This window comes from Chiloscyllium plagiosum, unplaced genomic scaffold, assembly GCF_037043375.1.
Source record: "Chiloscyllium plagiosum isolate Xiang-an unplaced genomic scaffold, Cpla_swu_hap1 HiC_scaffold_7, whole genome shotgun sequence".
NCBI lineage: Eukaryota > Metazoa > Chordata > Chondrichthyes > Orectolobiformes > Hemiscylliidae > Chiloscyllium > Chiloscyllium plagiosum.
In genome coordinates, this window is record NW_028270145.1 from 27,116,297 (window position 1) to 27,142,025 (window position 25,729).

At 42.5% G+C, this 25,729-nt stretch overlaps 1 protein-coding gene across 9 annotated transcripts in view; it reads right to left on the bottom strand.

Annotated features, from left to right (window-relative positions):
- stradb (STE20 related adaptor beta) overlaps positions 1-25,729 on the bottom strand; it is a 75,304-nt gene that overhangs the window by 19,404 nt on the left and 30,171 nt on the right. For 2 of the 9 annotated variants that reach the window (XM_087988863.1, XM_043693261.2), the window contains exons 2-6: positions 13,079-13,132; positions 9,976-10,072; positions 7,521-7,642; positions 5,921-6,029; positions 5,669-5,792 (exon numbers count right to left, since the gene is read on the bottom strand). In XM_087988863.1, coding sequence (XP_087844989.1) covers positions 5,669-5,792; positions 5,921-6,029; positions 7,521-7,642; positions 9,976-10,072; positions 13,079-13,132 — 506 coding nt within the window. The other 7 variants (XM_043693264.2, XM_043693267.2, XM_043693263.2 and 4 more) reach the window with 7 other exon arrangements.

A 25,729-nucleotide genomic window follows, 5' to 3' on the forward strand; every position in this document is an offset into this window, starting at 1 on the left:
CTTGGAACTCTATTTCAGTTTTCCCCTCTTATCTTTTGATCCCTTGAACCCTATAGTGATTTTAGTGTAGAATAAATGTAATACAACTCTCATAATGCCTATCAAAATTCACAGATTGGTCCATACCAGTTCTGTCTCTTGCACTTCTCAACAGAATTCAAGCCTGCACCGCACTATCCTCGAAGTTTTACATCAGCAGACTGCTTCAACAGTAACCAAAAGGAAACTATACAAACTCAGTCAGTCAATGTGAAGGATGTTTTTTGGGATTTTTAAGAAGTTTTTTGTGGGTTATGAGCACCCCTAACAAGGCCAGCATTTGTTACTGCTCCCTAATTGCCATCAAGATTATGATGAGCTGCCTTGGATGTCATGTAGTATAGATATACCTGCAGTGCTGTTATGTATGGAATGCCAAGATTTTGAATCAGTGATCATGAAGGAATAACAATGCATTCCCAAATCAGGATAGCTGTAGGAGAATGATGGTGCAGGGTAGATCTTTCCTTGTACCTTTTGCCTTTACCCTACTAGGGGTAGAGCTCTTGGGTTTGGAAAGTGTTGAAGGAGCCTTGGTGAGTTGCTGCAGTGCATAATGTTGCTGGTACATACTGCTGCCATTGTGCATCTGTGGTGAAGGGAATGAATGTTTAAATTGGTGGATGGAATGCCAGTCAAGTGATCTGCTTTGTCCTGCTGGGTAACTTGACAATTCCAAGCCTTGGACCTGCTCTTAGTCATACAGCATGGAAACAGGCCCTTGAGTTCAACTCGTCCATGCCAACCAGGTTTCCTAAATTGAACTAGCCCCATTTGCCTGCGTTTGGCCCATATCCCTAAACCTTTCCTATTCACGTACCTGTCAAAATGTCTTAAATGTTGTCATTCTACCCGCCTCTACCATTTCCTCTGGAACCTCATTCCATACATGCACCACCCTCTGTGTGAAGAAGTTGTCCCTTATGTCCCTTTTAAACCTTGCCCCCTTACCTTAAATCTATGCCCTCTAGTTTTGGATTCTCCGACTGTGAGGAAAAGATCTTGGCTATTCACCTTATCTAATCTGCTCAATTTTATAATCCTCTAAGGGTACCTCTCAGCTTCCTATGCTCCAGGGTAAAAGGTCCCAGCCTATCCAGGCTCTCCTTACAACTCAAACGACTGAATCAGTAGAGACAGACAGGTTAGATCTGACTTATTGCACAGCAATGGAAACAAATATTAAACAACTATGCTATAATACAGTACATGCAGTTTGCATTTTCAAATAAGGCAATTGTTCAAACCAGGAAGACAAGTGTTACCAATGCACCGTTACAAAAATATGTAAATGTATATTAATAGACACATGCTGTTTTTGGTCCTGGGAAAATAGCAATGCTTAAACTGCTTGAGAAAAAACATACACTTATTCTGCCTGAGGCAAGAACATTGGTTTAAATGGGATAAATTCAGATTTCATTGGCTCCTGACCCAAACTGAACATTCTCCATGATCTTATTGCTCTTATTTCTGTGACCTCCCCCCCCCCCCCCACCCCGAGTCTCTCAATCCTCCGAGATCTTTGTGCTGATGTTCAGCACTCCACCATCAGCAGATGTGCCTTCAACTAACTCCCAAGCTTTCGAATCCACTGTTTAAATCTGTGCCTTTTTCAGAGCTCTTTAAAGTGCTCCTAAAAACCTCTCTTTGACCAATCTCTTAGTCACCTGTATTAGCATGATCTTAGATGCCTTGGTGTCAAATTCTGTTTGCAAGCTACTTTAAGGTATTTTACTATGTAAAAGATATTAAATAAATGCAAATTGTCATTGATTGAGCAAGGTTAAGGCTGCTCACCACTTCTCTGCGGAGCTATTACATACCATTTGTCTACTGCATCACTTACCAGAAGCTTTTCTTTGTAATTTTAGTCTAAAAATCTTTATAATGGACATCCACAAGAACACATGATAGGGCAATTTGTATAACTGTCTCTAAAGGGTAGAAGTAACATCATAGAGATGTACAGCACGGAAACGGACTCATCCATGCCGACCAGCTATCCCAACCCAATCTAGTCCCACCTGCCAGTATCCAGCCCATATCCTTCCAAACCTTCCTATTCGTATACCCATCCAGATGCCTTTTAAATGTTGCAAATGTACTAGCGTCCACCAGCTCCTCTGGCAGCCACTCCACACACCATTGTTTCTCCTCTCACCCTAAACCTATGCCCTCTAGCTCTATTTACGCTGATCATTTTATAAACCTCCATAAGGTCACCCCTCAGCCTCCGATGCTCCAGGAAAAACAGCCCCAGCCTACTCAACCTCTCCCGATAGCTCAAATCCTCTCATCACGGCAACATCCTTGTAAATCTTCTCTGAACCCTTTCAGGTTTCACAACATGCTTCCGATAGGAAGGAGACCAGAATTGCACGCAATATTCCAACAGTGGCCTAACCAATATCCTGTACAGCCGCAACATGACCTCCCAACTCCTGTACTCAATACTCTGACCAATAAAGAAAACCATACCAAATGCCTTCTTCGCTATCCTATCTACCTGCGACTCCACTTTCAAGGAGCTATGAACCTGCACTCCAAGGTCTCTTTCTTCAGCAACACTCCCTAGGACTTTACCGTTCAGTGTATAAGTCCAGTCCTGAGTTGCCTTTCCAAAATGCAGCACCTCACATTTATCCGAATTAAACTCTCAGCCCACTGGCCCAACTAATCAAGATCCCACTGTAATCTCAAGTAACCTTCTTCCCTGTCCACTACACTCCAATTTTGGTATCATCTGCAAACTTACTAACTAGATCTTTTATGCTTGCATCCAAATCATTTATGTAAATGACAAAAAGCAGTGGGGCCAGCACCGATCCTTGTGGCACTCCACTGGTCACAGGCCTCCAGTCTGAAAAACAACCCTCCACCACCACCCTCTGTCTTCTACCTTTGAGCCAGTTCTGTATCCAAATGGCTAGTTCTCCCTGTATTCCATGAAATCTAACCTTGCTAATCAGTCTCCCATGGGGAACCTTGTCGAACACCTTACTGAAGTCCATACAGATCATATCTACAGCTCTGCCCTCATCAATCCTCTTTGTTGCTTCTTCAAAAAACTCAATCAAGTTAGTGAGACATGATTTCCCAAGCACAAAGCCATGTTGACTATCCCTAAATTGCCCACAGTGTTAGGTGCATTAGTCAGAGGGGAATGGGTGGGTTACTCTTCAGAGGACCAGTGTGGACTTGTTGGGCCAAAGGGCCTGTTTCCACACTGTAGGGAATCTAATCTAATCTATTCTAATCTAATCAGTCTATGCCTTGCCAAATATATGTACATCCTGTCCCTCAGGATTCCCTCCAACAACTTGCCCGCCACCGATGTCAAGTTCACTGGCCTATTGTTCCCTAGCTTGTCCTTACCATCCTTCTTAAACAGTGGCATCATGTTAGCCAACCTCCAGTCTTCTGGCACCTCACCTGTGACTTTCAATGAGACAAATATCTCAGCAAGAGGCCCAGCAATCACTTCCCTAGCTTCCCACAGAGTTCTAGGGTACACCTGATCAGGTCCTGGGGATTTATTCATTTTTATGCGTTTCAGGATATCCAGCACTTCCTCCTCTGTAAAATGGACATTTTTCAAGATGTTGCCATCTATTTCCCTACATTCTGTATCTTCCATGACCTTTTCCACAGTAAATACGGATGCAAAATATTCATTTAGTATCTCTCCATCTCCTGTGGCTCCACGCAAAGGCCGCCTTGCTGATTTTTGAGGAGCCCTATTCTCTCCCTAGTTACCTTTTTGTCCTTAATGTATTTGTAAAAGCCCTTTGGATTATCCTTAATTCGATTTGCCAAAGCTATCTCACGTCCCCTTTTTGCCCTCCTGATTTCCCTCTTAAGTATACTCCTACTTCCTTTATACTCTAAGGATTCACTCGATCTATCCTGTCTACACCTGACAAATGCTACCTTCTCTTTCTTAATCAAACCCTCAATTTCTTTAGTGATCCAGCATTCCCTACCTACCAGCCTTTCCTTTCACCCTAACAGGAATATACTGTCTCTGGATTCTCGTTATCTCATTTCTGAAAGTTTCCCATTTTCCAGCCGTCCCTTTACCTGCGAACATCTGCCCTCAATCAGCTATTGAAAGTTCTTGCCTAATTAGCTTCCTACAATCTAGAACTTCAACTTTTAGATCTGGTCTATCCTTTTCCATCACTATTTTAAAACTAATACAATTATGGTCACTGGCCTCGAAGTTCTCCCTCACTGACACCTCAGTCCCGTGCCATGGCCTATTTCCCAAGAGTAGGTCAAGCTTTGCACTTCTCCAGTAAGTACATCCACAGTCTTAATCAGAAAAGTTTCTTGTACACACTTAAATTCCTCGCCACCTAAACCCTTAATACTACGGTAGTCCCAGTCTATGTCTGGAAAGTTAAAATCCCTTACCATAACCACCCTCCTATTCTTACAGATGTCTGAGATCTCCTCACAAATTTGTTTCTCAATTTCCCTCTGACTATTAGGGGTTCTATAATACAATAAGGTGATCATCCCTTTCTTATTTCTCAGTTCCACCCAAATAACATCCTTGGATGTATTTCTGGGGATATCCTCCCCCAGTACAGCTGTAATGCTATCCCTTATCAAAATATGCCACTCTCCCTCCTCTCTTGCCTCCCTTTCTGTCCTTCCTGTAGCATTGGTATCCTGGAACATTAAGCTGCCAGTCTTGTCAATCCCTGAGCCACGTTTCTGTAATTGCTGTGATATCCCAGTCCCATGTTCTTAACCATGCCCTGAATTCATCTGCCTTCCCTGTTAGGCCTCTTGCATTGAAATTAATGCAGTTTAGTTTATCAGTCCTAACTTGTTCTCTGCTTTGTCCCTGCCTGCCCTGACTGTTTGACTCGCTTCTTTTTCTCAACTGTACCAATCTCAGATTGATCTCTTTCCTCACTATCTCCCTGGGTCCCATCCCCACCTTACTAGTTTAAATCCTCCCGTGCAGCTCGAGCAAATCGCCTGCCAGTATGCTAGCACCCTTCCAATTCAGGTACAATCCGTCCTTCTTGTACAGGTCACTTTCTACTCCAGAAGAGATTTCAATGATCCAAAAGTGTGAATCCTCCTCCCATGCACTTGCTCATCAGCCATGCATTCATCTGCTCTCTCCTCCTATTCCTGCCCTCACAAGCTCGTAGCACCGGGAGTAATCCAGATATTACTACTCTCAAAGACCTCCTTTTTAAACTCCTGCTTAACTCTATATTCTTCCTTCAGAATCTCATCCTTTTCCCTTCCTATGTTGTTGGTTCCAATGTGTACAATGACCTCCTGCTGCACCCTTTCCGAGACATCCTTGATCCTGGCACCAGGGAGGCAACACACCATTTTGATTTTTCGCTGCTGGCCACAGAAATGTCTGTCTGTACCTCGGACTAGAGAGCCCCCTAACACAATCGATTCCTCTTGACACAGCTTTTTCAACCATTCTAATCCACAAATGCACGCTTGAAAATGAAAATAAGATCACCATGTGGTTCGGTACCTAAAACATGCTCATGAAAAGCATAAAAAATGGTGACAGTGATGAAAGATGTGAGACAGGAGACAGGAATGAAACATTAAGACTGACCGCCTTAAATTCTAAACTTACCTGTGAATGCATCCCATTCGATGAATATAATCCAGTGCCTTCAAAACTCCATGAAAAATATGCGCAATGAGACTTTCACTCATGCCTTCAGTAAAATACATCTTTAGGAGACTGCTCGCTGAACCTACACAAATACAGAAAGGCAAGCTTACAGAAAACATATGCATGTTGATTAAATATGGCTTTTAAGTACAAAATGTAAGACATGGAAGATCGTAACAGAGGAAGCGGTGTGTCCACATTTTCTCTTACCGTAAGCTGTGAATGCCATAATGACCCATAACTCACAGCCCTGTGTGAAAACGGCTCTGTGTGGCAGAATGTTTGGGTGCCGGAGTAAGTGCCAGAGAAGAAGCTCATTCTGAAAACAAAGTGTAGATTCTTTGGGTCAAAAGCAACATGCTGGGCACTGTGGCTGTGGTCAAATGAGCACATATCATCTCTGGTTTGCAGCTTATCTGGCGACAATACAAATCATGGTCACCATTACAGTGGTTCAGTGGTTAGTAATGCTGCTTCACAGTGCCAGGGACGATTCTCACCTCGGGTGACTGTCTGTGTGAAGTTTGCACATTCTCCCCATGTCTGTGAAGGTTTCCTTCCAGGTGCTAAGGTTTCTTCCCACAGTCCAAAGATGTGCAGATTAGGGGGACTGACCATACTAAATTGCCCATAGTGTCCAGGGATGTGCAGGGTAGATGGATTAGCCATGAGACATGCATGGTTTCAGGGAAAGGGGTTTGGGTCTGGATGGGATGCTGTTCAGAGTGTTGCTGTGGACCCGATGGGCCAAATAGCCTGATTTCACACTGTAAGGATACTGTGATTCTATCAGGATAGTCTCTAACTCATTGATTGAGTAAGGAATAAGTCTGATAACAGGTAGTTATTTTGGTTTAGCTCAGGATAATGGCAATTATGATGCGAAGATTGGCTTCAACACTCTTTTATGAGGAGCAGTTTCCATACCCTGGTCACCATTCAACCATTGCCAGCTATAAAGTTGGCATGTCAGCATCTTCTAAGTAAACAGCCATTGCTCCATGATCAAATAAATCACATCACTCATTAGTGGGCCTCAGAAGTTACATCAATAGAGGTAAAATCCTGCAATTATTTAGTGAACAACTGAATGTTCAAATGGGAAATTTGAGGTTATGGATGGTTGAATTATGTGTGAAGGGGATAAATTCACCATTTGTAATTATCTTACCATGCAAAGTTTTGCATTCTATTCACCCATAACAGCAACAATAATTCCCATTTATTTTGGTCAGTTAATGCTGGAGAAGCTAGAGGCGCTCTCCTTACAGCAGAGGAGATTGAGGCAAGAGTTGATAAGGTGTGCCAATTTAGATAAGGTTTAGGTATACAAAAGCTGTTTGCATTAGCTGATGGTACAAGCACCAGGAGGCAGGTTTAAGGTCTTAGCAAGAGATACAGGGATCTTGTGAGGAAGAATTTTAAACAAAGTAAGTGGTGGTGGCCTGGCATTTGCTGCCTTTGAAGGAGGTGAAAGTGTAGAGAAAGAATTATTTCAAACAGTAACTGGATAGACACGCAAGGGAAATAAACTTGCAGGGAGTATGGGAATACTCCAGAAAGTGGCTGACTGGATTTCCATGCAGAGAATCAGCATCAACTCGGTGGGCCAAATGACCTACTTCTATGTTGTGATGACTTAATGTGACAAAGGGTCACTGGCTTCAGGGAAGAGGCAGCGGGGGACAGTTCAGAGTACTTATTCAATCTACCAAACTATTCAATAAGTTTTAAAAGATATGAGCTCAATTAGCCAATATTTAGCACACTTAAAATATATATTTTTTCTAAGCATGTCCATGATACTGACCTGCAGGGAGACTAGATTATCTTCAGAACAGGTGTCCATATTAGTGCGTTTCACAACCACCATTTTACCTGATGGGATGTGTTTAGCCAGATTCACTGTGGTTAAATTACTAAAACTCTTGCCTACCACAGAAAAACAAGAACAAAAAAAAAACAATGTGATAATCAGATTCTTAGTTTCCATTGTTGTAGTAAAACTAGAGGCAAAACACTCTGCATAGACATATGTATATTGTCCCTAGAATGATTTCACAATTCTGTGTCTTGAACTGACATATTCTGCCCAGCAGAGTACTGAGAGAATGCTGCACGATCAGAGGTACAGTTTTTTGGGTGACACTAAAGCAAGGGCCACATTCACCCACTAAGTAAAACAATCCCATGGCATAATTCAAAGGTAAGCTGCAGCATTCTTTAGTCAGGTTCTTTATTCAAAGTGGTAAGGGCATGGAATGCCCTGCCTGCCAATGTAGTTAACTCAGCCACATTAGGGAGATTTAATCAGTCCTTGGACAAGCACATGGATGATGATGGGCTAGTGTAGCGGGATGAGCTTAGATTAGTTCACAGGTCAAGGCAACATCAAGGGTCTGTTCTGCGCTGTATTGTTCTATGTTCTATTCTCACCACTATCATAGAGTCATAGAGAGGTACAGCACAGAAACAGACCCTTCGGTCCAACCCATCCATGCCGACCAGCTATCCCAACCCAATCTAGTCCCACCTGCCAGCACCCGGGCCATATCCTTCTAAACCCTTCCTATTCATATACCCATCCAGGTGCCTTTTAAATGTTGCATTTGTACCAGCCTCCACACTTCCTCTGGCAGCTCATTCCACACACCACACCACCCTCTGCATGAAAAAGTTGGCCCTTAGGTCTCTTTTATATCTTTCTTCTCTCACCCTAAACCTATGCCTTCTAGTTCTGGACTCCCCCACTCCAGGGAAAAGACTTTGTGTACTTATCCTATCTATGCCACTCATAATTTTGTAATCCTCTATGAAGTCACCCCTCAGCCTTTGATGCTCCAGGGAAAACAGCCCCAGCCTGTTCAGCCTCTCACTATAGCTCAAATCCTCCAACTCTGGCAACATCTTTGTAAATCTTCTCTGAAATCTTTCGGGTTTCTCAACATCTTTCCGATATGAAGGAGACCAGAATTGCACACAATATTCCAAACCCCTGTACTCAATACTCTCACTAATAAAGGGAAGCATACAAAACGCCGCCTTCACTATCCTATCTACCTGCGACTCCACTTTCAAGGTGCTGTGAACCTGCACTCCAAGGTCTCTTTATTCAGCAACACTTCCTAGGACCTTACCATTTAGTGTGTAAGTCCTGCTAAGATTTGCTTTCCCAAAATGCAACACCTTGCATTTATCTGAATTAAACTCCATCAGCCACCTCTCAGCCCATTGGCCCATCTGATCAAGATCCTGTTGTAATCTGAGGTAACCTTCTTCGCTGTCCACTACATCTCCAATTTTGGTGTCATCTGCAAACTTACTAACTATATCTCTTATGCTCACATCCAAGACACTTATATAAATGACGAAAAGTAGTGGACCCAGCACCAATCCTTGTGGCACTTCACTGGTCAAAGGCCTCCAGTCTGAAAAACAACCTTCCACCACCACCCCCATCTTCTACCTTTGAGCTAGTTCTGTATCCAAATGGCTAGTTCCCCCTGTATTGCATGAGATCTAACCTTGCTAACCAGTCTTCCATGGGGAACCTTGTCGAACACCTTACTGAAGTCCATGAAAGACAGAAAATGCTGCATAAACTCAGCAGGTCCGGCAGCATCTGTGAGGGAAATCAAAGTTAATGTTTTGGGTCCAGTGCCCCTTCTTCTGTTTTCCAGGGTTGGAACTCGCCTGGGTACCCTCCCAGATACCAGTCTCAGAGTTAACGTATTCAATTTAGGTCCAGTAAGACTCTTTTGTTGTCTCAAGTCTGCATACAATTGCTTGCTGGCCAGGATCTTGAAGACAATTTTAATCATTTGGACAAGCCTTGGCTTTGTTTTGGGATTTTGCTGTGGGCTGACCTCGAGTTCTTCTGATCAGGATATACTCTCTGCGAGGCTATGTACTTGCCTGCACTCACATGGTGGTCTTCAAGCTCAGTCGGACTGGCGAGGGGGTCTACTTCTATCGGAATTCCCTGCATCTCAAGTTCCACGTGCCACATTTACAGTGATAAAGCCAGCTGTAGCACTGTTTGTAGTCCAGTTGGGGTTCAGCTAGTAGGAACTTTTACATACTCACCTCATTAATCCCACATATCAAATCATCTTTTTAAGAATTAAACCAAAGTCACAAACTTCTGCAAGTCATCTTAACTTAGTCAAAAGTTCTCAAATTGCCAAGTAAAAACAATAACGTCTCAAAATTAGAGGAGGCTGAGATAGTCTGGTGCCAAAAATAACTTTACACAGTATTTTTACCTAGTTCAGACTGAAGCTCATAGTGACTGGCACAGTTGGAATATATCATGTTAGAATCTTGCAAAGGGCTCTTTGAATGTCTGGCAACTTCATTGCTCTGTGTGGAAGAAAACATTAATTAGAATGATAATGTGCTCAAGAAATGAAAAAGAAAATGACAGTGCCGTGAATTAAACATATTTTATTATTGATATTACATCCTGCATTAATTATGTCCAGGTAGGCCTTGGTGTCAGGCAGATGAGAATGGACACAAAAAATTTAACTGTCAGAGTTTGTATGCTCAAGAATTATTGAATAAACCAACATCCTGAATTGTCATAGAGTCATAGAGATGTACAGCATGGAACAGACCCTTCGGTCTAATTTCACCATTCCGACCAGATATCCCAACCCAATCTAGTCCCACCTGCCAGCAGCCGGCTCTTTTCCCTCCAAACTCTTCCTATTCATATACCCATCCAGATGCCTTTTAAATGTTGTAATTGTACCAGCCTCCACCTCTGGCAGCCCATTCCACACACGCACCCGCCTCTGCATGAAAAAATTGCTCCTTAGGTCTCTTTTATATCTTTCCCCTCTCACCCTAAACCTCTGCCCTCTAGTTCTGGACTCCCCAACCCCAGAGAAAAGACTTTGTCTATTTACCCTATCCATGTCCCTCATGATTTTATAAACCTCTATAAGGTCACCCTTCAGCCTCAGTCGCTCCAGGAAAAACAGCCTTAGCCTATTCAGCCTCTCCCTATAGCTCAAATCCTCAAACCCTAGCAACATTCTTGTAAATCTTTTCTGAACCCTTTCGTGTTTCACAACATCATTCCGATGGGAAGGAGACCAGAATTGCATGCAATATTCCAAAAGTGGCCTCACCAATGTCCAGTAACATACAACATGATCTCCCAAATAATTGCAGTGTATGTTGGACTCTTACAGCTGAACCTTCCTAGCCTGAGGTGGGTTAGGAAGCAGGACCAGAAATAAAGTTGGAAAATTAACTCTTCAGCTGGTTACTCAATGTATTCCCACCTCCAAACATCCTTATCAAATACACAGTCAATATGACAGACTAGATGCCCTGAAGCAGTGGTTATCCAATTAGGTCTATTGGTGAGCCACTTGTGGCAATTTTGATGGTGATGCCAGGATCCAGCCAAGAGCAGATTGATTCCCTGGTGAATCTGGAAAGCAACAGGAAGCAGCCTATCAGTGATAAGTTGGGGGCCATCAAAGCCGCAATTCTATCAGCCACTAGGATGTGACAACCATGGCCATTGTATGGAGGGACTGCAGCTATGCCTGATTTTTTCCAATCTTCTCTAATGCTGGGGTTTTAAGACATTCTGCCATTCTCCTGGCTGCGTGAGCAGCATCCACTTTTACCGATGAAGCTGCTGGTTAGACATCATGATTGGCCATCATTTTGAACCAACACCTTCCATAGTCCATCTGCTGATCTTAATAGGCCTGGCAAGATTGCAACCAACATCCTAATGTAGCCACTTCCAAGTTTCTGATCTACAACTCAAGCTGGTGTCAGGATTGTGGCCCAACCAGCAAAATTTAGCCCTTAGTCACTTAGTCCTGATGAAGCCCACAGTATTTTAAATGGATAACTTCCATACATTCATATCATAGAAGAGAGGTTCAGAAGGAGGCCAAGTAGCTCCTCAAACCTCTTCAGACAGGACATCAGTTTTGAAATTAACAATTGATCTAATTTCAATTTCCTTTTGTGGAAGAGAGTTCCAAACATATAGCATTGGTTGTGGGGCATGCTTCCTAAATGCATCACAAAAGGGTTCAGCTCTAATTTTCAGATGACAAATTCTGGTCTTACAAGTTTCCAATTAGTGGAAGCGATTTCTCCCAGACTGCCCTATCCATCCTACTTAATATTTTGAAAACTTCAAACAAGTTAGCCAGTCCAGAGAATGACATCATAATTTAACTAATCTCTTCTCATGTCCTAACCCTCAAGACCAAGTATCCTTCTGATAAAGTGACTCTGCATTCCAACTGCCAACATATCTGTTCGAGGTGTGGTACCAGAAACATATACAGTATTGTAAGTGTGATGTAAACTATCTTATGGCACTCCACTCACAATATCTCTGCAGCTTAAATTCAGGCAATCCCATTATTTCCAGCTATATCGCGCTTCGGCGGATCGGTGTGGACTTGTTGGGCCGAAGGGCCTGTTTCCACACTAAGTAATCTAATCTAATCTAATCTAATCTCCTGCCACTTCACCACATCAATGATATGCTCTGTTTTGGGAACTTCAACTTAACCTACCAGTCTCTCAGGAAGGACTTTGTCAAATAATGTCGAGATGTCCATATTAAAAAAAAAACTATAGATATTATGGAGAAAAAACAATAGACTGGCACTAGGTAATTATGCTCATTGAAGAGCAGATGCTAGGCATACTGGGGTCAAATAATCTCCTTCTGTACCATAACAATACTGCGATTCCCCTGCCCAATACTTTAAACATCTCTTCAAAAAGTTCTATCCAATTTGAAAAGAATGCCCTGCCCTTTATAAATCCATGCTGGTTGTCTTCAATTAGCTGTCATATTTCAATTTTTTTATTTTTTTTAGTTGAATAGTGGTTTTCCCAAATACTTTCTATCTATGCTCGGTCTTAAGTGGCAATTTACACCTATGTTCAAAAGGAGAATAATTCACCCTGTAACACTAACTCCTGCATTATAAGAATGCAGCTGTTCTTATCACAAACAGCATTGTTCTGCCTGTGTCTCTCTCTGATAATATAGTTTTTATTTTCTAGATCAGAACAGGCATTTCAAAATGGAATCCCTTCTAGATATAAATGGACTGTTGGAGGCAATGAGACTGCATTCTCAGCCTTGAACCAGTTAAGATAATTCTAGGATAATAGGTATGTCGCTAAAATACACTAAAAATATTCACGGAAAGAATACTTCGCAAAAATAACAGGCCAAAAAAGGGTTTTCAACAAACTAAAAGGCAAATCCCTCCCATTACTATCACTCACGTATGCTTTCCCACTTGCAGTACTGATTTCACTTCAAAACTGAAACATACCCAATGCAGACTTTAATGTGTCACCTACCTGGCTTCCAGCATCAATTGACTCTACTTCTGTCTTGGAAAAACAGGAACAGACCTTGAAAGAAAAAAGTGCAAACTTACAGGTTACATTCATATCATGTAATAGTAGCCTGTGTTATATTATTCAAATGCCACTTATATCATAGGTGAGGGTACAGGAGATGAATGAAATTTGCTGGGAGTATCTGATACATCAAAATAAAAACACAAAGAGTTAGAGAAAATCACACCTAATACAACTGTCACACCTAATACAACTGTTCTTCAGAACTCTGAAGAAGTCATACTGGATTCAAAATATTTAACTAAGAAACAAAGAACTTTAGGTGCTGAAGATCTGGATTAAAAACAGAAATTGCTGGATAAACTCAGCAGGTCTGGCAGCACCTGTGGAGAGAGTACATTGTTAATGTTTTGAATTCAGAGACCCTTTCTTCAGAAGGTACAGTTCAGAAGTTTCTAAAGCAATTTCTGTTTTTTGTCTCTCTGCACAGATGCTGCCAAACCTGCAAAGTTTCTCCAGCTCTGTTTTTATTTCTGTTTTACTACAGCATCTGCAGTACTTTGCTTTTATCTGATGCTCCAAATATTCAAGGATAAAGTCAGATTGACAGATGCTTGGAACAAATTTCCAATCTGGAAGACAAACCAGGATCAAAGTCAAACCACAGACTTTACGGCACAATAACAGACCATGTACCACAACTAGTATGTGTTGGTGATTCAGCTTCAAGCAAGCTTCGCCTATCCTAATTCCGCTAAACCTGTCAATATATTGTTGTTATTTTCTCCCTCATGTACTCACCTAAATTCCATTAAAAATGAATTTATGGTATTTTCAACCAATCCATGTGATAGCAAATTCCATGTGCTTCACGAATAAACACATTTTTCCTGAATTCTTTAAGAGCTTACAAACAGGTTGCAGGAGTAGGGAATTTGGCTGCTCAAGCCTGCTCCTCCACTCAATAACATCTTGGCTGATCTGACTGTACACTAAATCCCACATTCCTACCTTCCCAGATAATTCTTCACCCACCTTTTTAACAAGAATCTACCTACCTCATAAGGCAGCCCAAGTATTAATTTACTAAATCTTCTTTGATCTATTTCCAATATATTTACATCATTCCTTAAACAGGATGATGGACACTCAGTATTCTAAATGTGATCTCACCGGTGCCCTGTATATAAAACAAACATAACCTCCCTAATTTGGTATTCAATACCCCTCACAATAAGTGATAACATTCTAATAGGTTTCCTAATTATTTTTTATACCTATGCACTAAACGTTTATGATTCGTGCACTAGGACAGATTCCTATGCATCTCAGAGCTCTGCAATTTCTCACCATTTAGATAACATGCTTCTTTTAAGAAAAAAAACATTTATGCCTGTCTGCATCCTGTTCGCCAGCCAATTTTCTATCCATGCAAGCATGCTAACCCCTACCCTATGAGTTTTCATTTTCCACAAGAGCCTTTAATTTGATACCATATCACCTATGTTCTGTGCCCTACTACCATATATCCACAAGTTTCCCTTTACCAACAATATACATTATTGCCTCAAAGAACATGAATAGGATTTGTTAAGCATGACTGTCCTTTCACAAAATCATTTTGATTCTGCCTGACTACCTTGAATTTATCTAAGTACCCTGCTGCATGCTCTTTAATAAAAGCTTCAAACATTGTCCATATGACAGATATTAAGTGAACTGTGGTTTCCTGTTGTCTTCTCTCCCTTTGTGAAATAAGGAATTAATCCTAGGATGAAGTCTATCAAGATCAGGTACTTGTCAGTCTGCAATTCCAACAATTTACTAAGTAACAATTCTCTAGTATCGTAACTTTCCTGAGTTCTCTTCCTTCTATTTCCTGGTTTATAATTGCTTTTGGGCTGTTGCCTCTATAGTGAAGATCAATGTCAAATATTTGTTCAATTAATTGATTATTGCCTTATTTTCCATTATTACTTGGGCATGTTCACTTCCTACAGGACCAACACTCATTTTGTTAACTTTTCTAAAATATTTATCATAACTCTTATGATCTCTTCTTTTATTTCTGACTTTCCCTTATACTGTAATTTTTCTCTCCTTATTAATTGTTCGGTCATTTTTAAAAAAAAATTCTATCCAATCTTCTGACTTTCCTCCATTACATTATTTTCCTATAAATTCGATATTACCTTTTTAATTATCTAAGGATTGTGGATTAATCCCATGGAGATTTTCTTATTCCTTGGATTGTTTTAGAATATAAGGTTGCCATTGCAAAATCTTCGTATTTATGTTCCTTAATTTTGAACTTCTACAAGTTTAAAAATCTTCTCTATGTCTACCCTATCAAACACGCCCAAATTGAAAGGTTTCTTTTTGATTATCTCTCTGCTACCTATCTGCTCGATACTTGCATCCTTTTATTTTTAAAATCAATCCTGTATTTGTAACCAAATCTTGTATGTTGTTTTTGCATAACTTTCCTCTAATAAGCAAAATTGGAGATCCAGATTTTTAAAATACCAATCATGCCAAACTGAAGCTCTTAATTAAACTCCCAACACCTTTGTGTTGCAGAGATAATAGATTAAGAAAGGACCAAAATAACTCATTACAGTGATATCTCAAAAACCCTTTATCGTCTTTAACCTGATTATTCTTAGAACTTTCCCACATCTGGTTTCCATTTTGCTACTTGCCATATTTGCAAGTCTTTCTTGCAGATGAGAGCTCTCTTTATTTAATTTCCTAGGCCTGAATTCCTTTCCCTATTTCTGTCCTGTATGTTTCATGCGCAACAGTCCATTTTGGCTTTAGTTGTCTTTTATATCTTACCATAAACATTGGAGAATTGTGCAAAAATCTGTTACAACTTCTGAGTTCTGATATAGCGATGTAAGTGTTGTAACAATATGAACAGGCTAATGCTTTTTTTCCTTTAGATAAAAAGATGATCTAACAGAGGTATTTAACATTATGAAGATACATAGATGCCTGCTGTTTGTAGCAAGGCTTACATGACATAATGGGCTACAAAGCAAAGTGGAATAGAATAGCGGACAAATATACATCCCTCCCTGTTGCGCTCAATGCATTTTACACTCTTTCGAACAGAAGGTTAGTGAAACAATATCATCTGCCCCAACAGTTTCGGATGCACCTGTTCCCTCAGTCACCGCTGCAGATGTCAGGTCGGCCTTTTTGAGAGTTAACCCACGGAAAGCGACTAGCCCAGATGGAGTTCCTGGCCGTGCACTCAGACCTTGTGCATATCAGCTGGAGGAAGTATTTGCTGAGATCTTCAACCTTTCCTTACTACAATCTGAAGTCTTCAAGAAGACCACCATCATCCCGGTGCCAAAGAAAACTCAGCTAAAGATTGTCCAACAGGTTTATTTGAAAGTACAAGCTTTTCGGAGCACTGCGCCTTCATCAGGTCACTAGCAACCTGACAAAGGAGCAGTACTCAAATGCTTGTAATTTCAAATTAACCTGTTGGACTATAACCTGTGATTGTGTGATTTTTAACTCTGTCCACCCCAGTCCAACACCAATACCTCCACATCAAAGAAAACTCATGCAGTGTGCCTCAATGACTACTGCCTGGTGGCTCTGACCTCCACAGTTATAAAGTGCTTCAAGAGATTAGTCATGGCTCACTAAGTCTAGCCTCACAATCTGCCCTGATCCCTTGCAATTCGCCTACCATCACAACAGGTCCATGGCCATCTCTCTGGCCCTACACTCATTCCTGTAACATCTGGATAACAACATCAGATTCCTACTTATTGCCTACATCTCTGCCTTCAATACCATGAGTCCAACCAAATCAATCTACAAACTCTGAGGCCTAAGTCTCTGCTCCGCCCTCTGCAACTGGATCCTTGACTTCCTTACTGACAGACTACAATCAATGAGAACAGGCAGTGACACATCCTCCATGATAATCCTCAACACCGATGCCCCATAAGGTTGCATACTTAGCCTCTTACTATGCTTCCTATAAACTCATGACAGTGTGGTCAAATTTCATCCTAACTCCATCTGCAAGTTCACTGACGACACCACCGCTGTAGTTCAGATGTTAAACAACGATGAGACAGAATACAGGAAAGAAATAGAGTGTTTGGTGGCATGGTGTAAAGATAACAACCTGTCCCTCAACTTCAGCAAATGAAAGAGTTGGTCATTGACTTCATAAAGCAAGGTGGAGGACATGCCCCGTTTACATTTATGGTGCTGAGGTGGAGATGCTCAAAAGTGTCAAGTTCCTATGAGTGATAATCACCAACAATCTGTCCTAGTCCACCCACGTTGATGCAACAGTCAAGAAAGCACAACACCTCTACCTCCTCAGCAGGTTAAGGAAATTCGGCATGCCTGTAAAGACTCTATTGATTTTTATAGATGCTCCACAGCTCGGTATGCCAATTACTCTGCCCAGGATTGTAACGAACTAGAGAGTTGTGAACACAGCCCATTCCAACACGCAAGCTAACCTTGTCAACCATTGATCCCATCTACACTTCTTGCTGCCACGGGAAGGCAGCCAACAACATCCCACCCAGGTTATGATCTCCTACAGAGTCTTCCATCAGGCAGAAGATACAAGAGCTTAAATGCATGTACCAACAGATTCAAGAACAGCTTCTTCCCTGCTGTTATTAGATTTCTGACTGGAGCTCTCAAATTTTCAACTTATGCACTTTAGAATACTCTCACTTTATGCACCTTCTCTGCACCTGTATTATTGTGTTCTTCGCTCTGTTCTATTTCAAACACATTGTATGGTATGATCTACCTGTACTGAACACAAAACCAAAACTTTTCACTGTACAGGAGATATGTGACAAAAATAAATCAAATCAAAATCAAACATGTCTACGACTTTCCTCTTTCGTTCTCCTGTAAACAAATCTTGGCACTGTTGCCAGCCTAGTCCCTATCAGGCTTTCTTCCCTACAAGTTCTACAGTCTGAGGAAAACAAAAATCACAGCAGATCGGGCAGCATCCCTGGTGAGAAAACAAACTAATGTTTCGAGTCAAGATGACTCTTCATCAGAGAGTCAATGACAGGATAGTCTTGAAAACTCTTGACATATGGGGCAACAGTATGAACATCTCTCCTTATCAGGGACAGGAAGTACAATAGTTACCTTCAAACTTACCTCCTTATGACCAGGGATATCTCACCACTGGGTGAAATCTGGGAACACGCCAACAGCCTAGTCTTTCAGCCATGGATAAAAACTAAGGGAAGAACGTTAAGCTGCAGCAGAACTAAGAAAATATATCTATCTATCATAAAATATGTTTGACAGCAATAGAATTTATTTCTTAGTGCAAATTATCCATTTCTTCAGGCAAACTGATGAGCAATCTGTACAGCTACTATTAACTGTTCAGGGACATCATGTTGTAGCTGTACAGGATATTGCTGAGGCCATTTTTAGAATAGTGCATACAATCTTTTTTAGATTAGATTCCCTTATAGTGTGGAAACAGGCCCTTCTGCCCAACAAGTTCACACTGACCCTCTGAAGAGTAACCCACCCAGTCCCATTTCCCTCTGACTAATGCACCTAACATTATGGGCAATTTAGCGTGGCCAATTCACCTGACCTGCACATCTTTGGACTGTGGGAGGAAACCAGAGCATCCGGAGGAAACCCATGCAGACACGGGGACAAAGTGCAAACTCCACACAGACAGTCACCCGAGGTGGGAATCAAACCCTGGCGCTGTGACGCAACAGTACTAACCACTGAGCCACCGTGCCACCCTGTTCTGGTCTGCCTGCTATAGCAAAGACGTTGCTATACTTGAAAGGGTTCAGAAAAGATGTACAAGGATGTTGCTGAGGTTGGAGGATTAGAGCCATAGGAAGAGGCTAAATAGGCCAGAGTTTTATCCCTGGAGAGTCAGAAGCTGAGGGGTGACATTATACAGGTTTATATCATGAATGGCATGGATAGCGTGAATCGCCAAGTTCTTTTCCCAAGGATAGCAGAGTCCAAAACTAGAGGGCATAGATTTAAGGTGAGAGGAGAAAGATTTAAAAGGAAACTGAGAGGCAATTTTTTCCCCACACAGAAGGGGTTACATGCATTGAATGAGCCACCAGACGAAGTAGTGGAGGCAGGTATGGGTAGAATTACAACATTTAAAAGACATCTGGATGGGTACATGAATAGGAGGGGCTTAAAAGGGAGACGGGCCAAACGCTTGCAAATGGGACTAGATCTGTTTAGGATATCTGGTTGGTGTGGACGAGTTGGACGAAAGGTGCTATTTCCATACTTTATAACTCTATGACTGTGGCTTAAGTTAATAAGGCACTTTGATAAAATGGTGGACCAACTCACCAGAAAAGGCATGGAAACTCCAGATATACTCTAACTCACATTGAGCACAGTAACCCTAGAAATGAAAAATTAAGTGTGTGAAGAAAGACCCTCTGGTTGTAGATCAAGCACTGTGCAACATAATGGATGCAGGGACAATTCTCCTCAGTGGGCTGTGAAAATATACCATGCTGTGCTACTTTCGATCCTATATTTCTTCCATTTTTGACTGTCACGTGAAATCAAATAGCCACAGTAATGGCAATAAAATGAATAAAGAAAACCAGAAAGATAATTGATGTGTGATGTTGTTTAGATCTTTTGCTCCTGCTTTTAAAATGGTTAGTCTGAACATAGACTTCTAAGCAGTAAACTAGCCAACTTTAAGATGAGGTAACTGTATGGGTAAATATCACTGTTACATACTCACAGGGCACTTCCTTGAATTGTGGTGTTTGTTTTGTTTAAATTGTTTATAGTGTTCAATAGATCCCTGGATACATTAATTGTTGATATACCACAAACAGAAGCACAAAAACAAGAGCGACTTCAGGAGATCAGCGATGGCTCTGTATGTCATTTTTATAACAGGTTAAGTATTATACGCCACTCTATCCCAACCTGGTCAATCCCAGCATCTTTATCCGTTTTTGCAAAAAATTACCTGACCTCCACAGTTGCTATTATTGTGCCATTGGGAACTCTCCAAAGCTGATGAACAAAACAGCACTAAAGAATTCCATACTGAATATCTACTCCCAACTTCCCTCAGACTAATCATTTTAAAAGCAAGAGCAAAAGATCTAAACGACATCACACGCCAATACAGAAGATTGGTGGACTTGCTGCCTAAACATGCAACAAAATGTTCACTTGATCATTAGTTTCTCTCTTGGCCAGTGTTTCCCATTCATATTTCAACCACATAAAATTCTTCACATCTTTGAAGAAAATAATGTAACTGCAGGTTTCCTTTTTCTGATGTCATATTGGAGATTATAGGAAACACCATTCTGTTCACCCTTAATGTCAACTTCCAAATAAGGTGTGACTGGATCATAAATTATACTGTTTTTTTCTGGCCACCCTCCAGTCATCTGTGAACTTAAGCTCATCTGAATCTTCAATAGTGATATAACTTTTGGTTATCCATTGCACTGTGCTCATTCACAAACAGTGGCTCTCAATCAATTAATGCCTCAGTTTTAAAATTCTCATTCTTGTGCTTAATTCCCACCTTAGCTCATCACTTCCCCTAAAGTCCTTTCTGAAACTCCACTTTCCTCCAACATTCATCTCTTGCTCAACCCCAATTCACTTCAACCTAACACCGACAGAATCCCAATATTTGAAAGAATTCCTAAGTTCTCTTCTTAAGCCTTACCACCTCTTTCTCTCTCCTTTAGCCCTTCCTCACAATTTTTGCCTGATTACATTCCATGAAGCATTTGGGATTTTCATTCCAAAAAGCTTGCAACATAAGCACAAAGGTGCTTCCTTTAATACCAATATTTAAAGGCACGCTAGCAGATTGATTCTCCTTCCCAACCCTCCTGCCCTGGATTCCTGCTGCAAGTCACTCACAAACCAAAGTTTAAACTGGCTAACTTCCTAGCTTGAAGAGCTCACTACCACTAACATCCAGGGACACAGATGGATTCTTCTAAGGAGCCACCAAAAATGACACATTAATAAAAATTGATTGGTGGTAGGCTGTTTGCTATTTGAGTATATCCAAATGGCAAGTAACTTCATTATCTTCTGTGAGTCTTCTCATAAGTGAAGAGTTCATTGCAAGATCCGAATAGATATCCACAGAACTGGCAGTTCGGGCCATAGTCATTGGTTCTTGGAAGAAATTCTGTAGCTGTGCCAACCCAGGCCATAATGAAATACAGTATGTTTGGTGCAGGTTAGTCCTTAAATGCACGGTGATACAAGTTTCAATGTTTGCCTCCACATGGACCAGTCAGCTAATTTTTGCAGGCTCTTTTGTTTTAAGTGTCCTTGTATGGCTTGTACTGACCACCTTGCTGTCATTGATAAGCCAGTACCTCACAGAATATCAGCTGTAGTCATCCATACAGGAGATACAGTCTCCATTTCCAAGTGAAATTTTGGAGGGTGGTCTCCAAGCTGTCAAAGCGAGCACGATGGAAGACCCAGATGCTTGCAGTTGAGGCCTGCCGATTCTGCACAAGCAAAGTGAGATTTTCTGTTTACAAAAAGCATCCAGATCGCATTGTCCAACATTCATCCTCTGGATGAAGGAAGCATTAACCTTCCTCCATACCAGCAGGGAGAAATCCCCCCCCATTCACTGAGATGAAGACTTTACAAGCTTCCCTCCTCCTGTGCTGGGCCAAGCCTATCTACATTTCTGTACCCCAAGGGAAGAGAATGACCCACCCGCTGGCTGACTCACTCACTCGCACAGAGTCCAGGTGGAGTTCCAGCAAACGCAAACCTCTCCAACATCCACCCCGCCCCTCACACCACCGGCAGCAGATTTACTTTCAAAACCTGATCTCGTTCCAACCCATACCTCCCGCTGCTCCCCTCCCCACCGGCGGAATCCCCTTCTCCCTCATTTGCCTCCCCCGCACCCGTCGTGTGGGGGAAGAGAAAGAGCCCACCCACTTTCTTGTACCATCGCGCAGCCCGCGCCCTCTTTTAACGGCGGCACGGCTTCCTACCACGCCCCGCCCCCTTCCTCGGACACCTCCTCCCCCCAAACCGAGCAGCTCCGCCCCTCCCCCAACACCCACGGCCTGCACGGGCTCCTCCGCCCCTCCCACCATCGGCACGGGCAGCCCCACCCCGTCCCCACATCCCACCGTCATCACGGGCAGCTCCGCCCCCTCCCCACATCCCACCGTCAGCACGGGCAGCTCCGCCCCTCCCCCCACCTCTCACCGTCAGCACAGGCAGCTCCGCCCCTCCCCTACCTCCCACATACAACGCGGGCAGTTCGGCCCCTTCCCCGCCTCCCGCCATCAGCACGGACGTCGCCCACCCTCGGCCCCGCCCCCCTCCCAACTCCTCCCCCCCAAGTGCCGCGAGTAGCGGCCGTTAGGTTTCGACGGGTGGGGAGGGGGAGAACGGGTTTTGAATGTGATCGACAGTTTACTCGCCGTTCTCGTGCTCGATTGATGAATGATTCGGAGATGCTGGTGTTGGACTGGGGTGTACCAAGTTAAAAATCACACAACACCAGGTTATAGTCCAACCGGTTTAATTGGAAGCACACTAGCTTTCGGAGCGACGCTCCTTCATCAGGTGATTGTGGAGGGCTCGATCGTAACAGGATTTATAGCAAAAATTTGCAGTGTGATGTAACTGAAATTATACATTGAAAAATTGATTGTTAAGCCTTTCATCTGTTAGAATACAGTGATGGTTTCACTTCTTTCAAGTGTAAATCACAAACCCCTTTTTTTTAAAAGTTGCATTCTCGGGTTAGCTGTTAACAATGGTGATAGCGAGACAATATGTTGAAGGTTCTGGATTAGTGGTGCAGGAAGACCACAGCAGTTCAGGCAGCATCCAAGCAACTTCGAAATCGACGTTTCGGGCAAAAGCCCTTCATCAGGAATAAAGGTTGGGGTTAGCCCCCTGTGTTCTCTGTCTATGACCTGATGTTTAGATTGATTCCAATCTAAAAAGTGAGATAACAGAGTTTTACATAAATTCATGCAGATTTTGAGCTCAGAGTTCTACGTGAATGTATGTACTTTTTGAGCAAAGTGCAATGTAACTCTGAAAGTACAAAAAAATTCACCACAAAATATATGTGTGCATGTGGGTCTTTGTCAGTGTGTGTGTATCTGTCTGGGGTGGGGGTTGTGAGTGTGAGAAAGTGTGTGTGTGTGTGTGTAGTGAGTGCAGAGTGTCTTAAGTCTGTGAGGGGGTGCATGTGTGGGAGTGTGTGTGTCTATAAGGGTGTGTGTGGGTGTCTGTGTGCACGTCTGTGTGTACCTGTGTCCGTGTGTATGTGAGAGTGTGTGTGTGTGTAGTGCAATGGTGATCACCTGTAATGTGACATGAACCCAAGCTCCCGGTTGAGGCCCTCCCTATGGGTACCGAACTTAGCTATCAGCCTCTGCTCGGCCACTTTCCTCTGCTACCTGTCCCGAAGTCCACCTTGGAGGATGGTCACCCGAAGGTCCGAGGTTGAATGTCCTGGACCACTGAAGTGTTCCCCAACTGGGAGGGAACACTCCTGTCTGTTGATTGTTGTGCAGTGCCCATTCATCCGCTGTCGTAGCCTTTGCTCGGTTTCTCAACACACACTTTCTCACACTCACAACCCCCACCCCAGACAGACACACACACAGACAGACAAAGACCCACATGCACACACATATTTTGTGTGGTGAATTTTTTTGTACTTGCAGAGTTACATTGCACTTTGCTCAAAAACTACATACATTCATGTAGAACTCTGAGCTCAAAAACTGCATGAATTTATGTAAAACTCTGTTATCTCACTTTTTAGATTGGAATCAATCTAAACATCAGGTCATAGACAGAGAACACAGGGGGCTAACACCTTCAACATATTGTCTCGCTATCACCATTGTTAACAGCTAACCCGAGAATGCAACTTTAAAAAAAGGGTTTTGTGATTTACACATGAAAGAAGTGAAACTATCACTGTATTCTAACAGATGAAAGGCTTAACAGACAATCAATTCTTCAATGTATAATTTCAGTTACATCACACTGCAAATTATTGCTATAAATTCTGTGTTACGATTGAGCCCTCCACAATCACCTGATGAAGGAGCGTCGCTCCGAAAGCTAGTGTGCTTCCAATTAAACCTGTTGGACTATAACCTGGTGTTGTGTGATTTTTAGCTCAATTGATGAAGGGGAACTTGGTGGCGCCCCTCAATGAAACCTGTATCAAAAAATTGCTATAAATTCTGTCTAACAATTTTGTGCTCCACAATCACCTGATGAAGGGGCAGTGCTCCGAAGACTGGTGCTTCCAATTAAACCTGTTGCACTATAACCTGGTGTTGTGTGATTTCTAATAAAAAGGATAAATGATAAATTCCCGAATTGAATCAAATTACTATGGGAAATTTATCGGCTCATAAATTGGATTGTATCTGCCTCCGAATTTGTGAAATCGGAGCTCACACTGGTAACTTGACCCTACGGCTCCAGGGAGGCCTGAATCTCCTCCCGCCCTTGCAATTCATCGTGCCACGGCTGAGTTTGCAAACTCTTGTGCCACGCATGAGAAGCGGGCACAGGGATGGAGCCCGAAACGTTGATTTTCCCGCTCCTCGGATGCTGCCTGACCAGCTGTGCTTTTCCAGCACCACTCTAATCTTGGCGCAAGAGTGGACCATTCAACCCCTTGAAGAAATGGATGCTGGAGATTCAGAGTCGTAAAGTGGCGCTGGGAGAGCACAGCAGATCAGGCAGCACCTGAGCAGCAGGAGAGTATTTGGTTAGATTCCCTACATTGTGCAAACAGGCCCTTCGGCCCAACCAGTCCACACCGATCCTCCTAAGAGTGACCCACCTAGACCTATTTCCCTTTGACTAATGCAACTAACACTATGGGCAATTCACCTGACCTGCACATCTTTGGACTGTGGGAGGAAACCCACGCAGACACAGGGAGAATGTGCAAACTCCACACAGTCACCTCAGGCTGGAATTGAACCTGGGACCCTGGTGCTGTGAAGCAGCAGTGCTAACCACTGAGCCACCGTGCCGCCCTATTTTTTAAAGCTATCTGCAGTTCCAATCCATATTCCTGAGCACATTCCTGATGAAGGTCTTATGCCCAAAATGTCAGCTCTCCTGCTCCTACTTATCCCCACTTGGCCACCCCCTTTACCTGCAGCTCCCCCTCAAGCCCAGTCCTGAAGAAGGGTTACACTCAAAAACGTTAACTTCTGCACCTCCTGATGCTTCCTGGCTTGCTGTGTTCTTCCAGCCTCTTGCCTGTCTACATTGGATTCCAGCATCTGCAGGGTTTTTTGTGCCTTTTGGCTGATTCTCAGCTTCAAATCCACTTTACCACTAAATCCTTCAATTCCCAGAGACCAAAACCTGTCTAACTCAGCCTTAAAAACATCTAATGATGGGGGTTCCACAAACCCCACAAAGTACATAACTTGGAAGATGGTGGAAGGGTCAATAACACATGGGACATAGATTTAAGGTAAAAGGCTGAGTGGCGATTTAAGTAAGTTTTCACCCAGAGGGTGAAAGAGTGGTAAGAGGTGGACATGATCAGAACACTTAATAAATATTTAGAGGTACACATGAAACTCC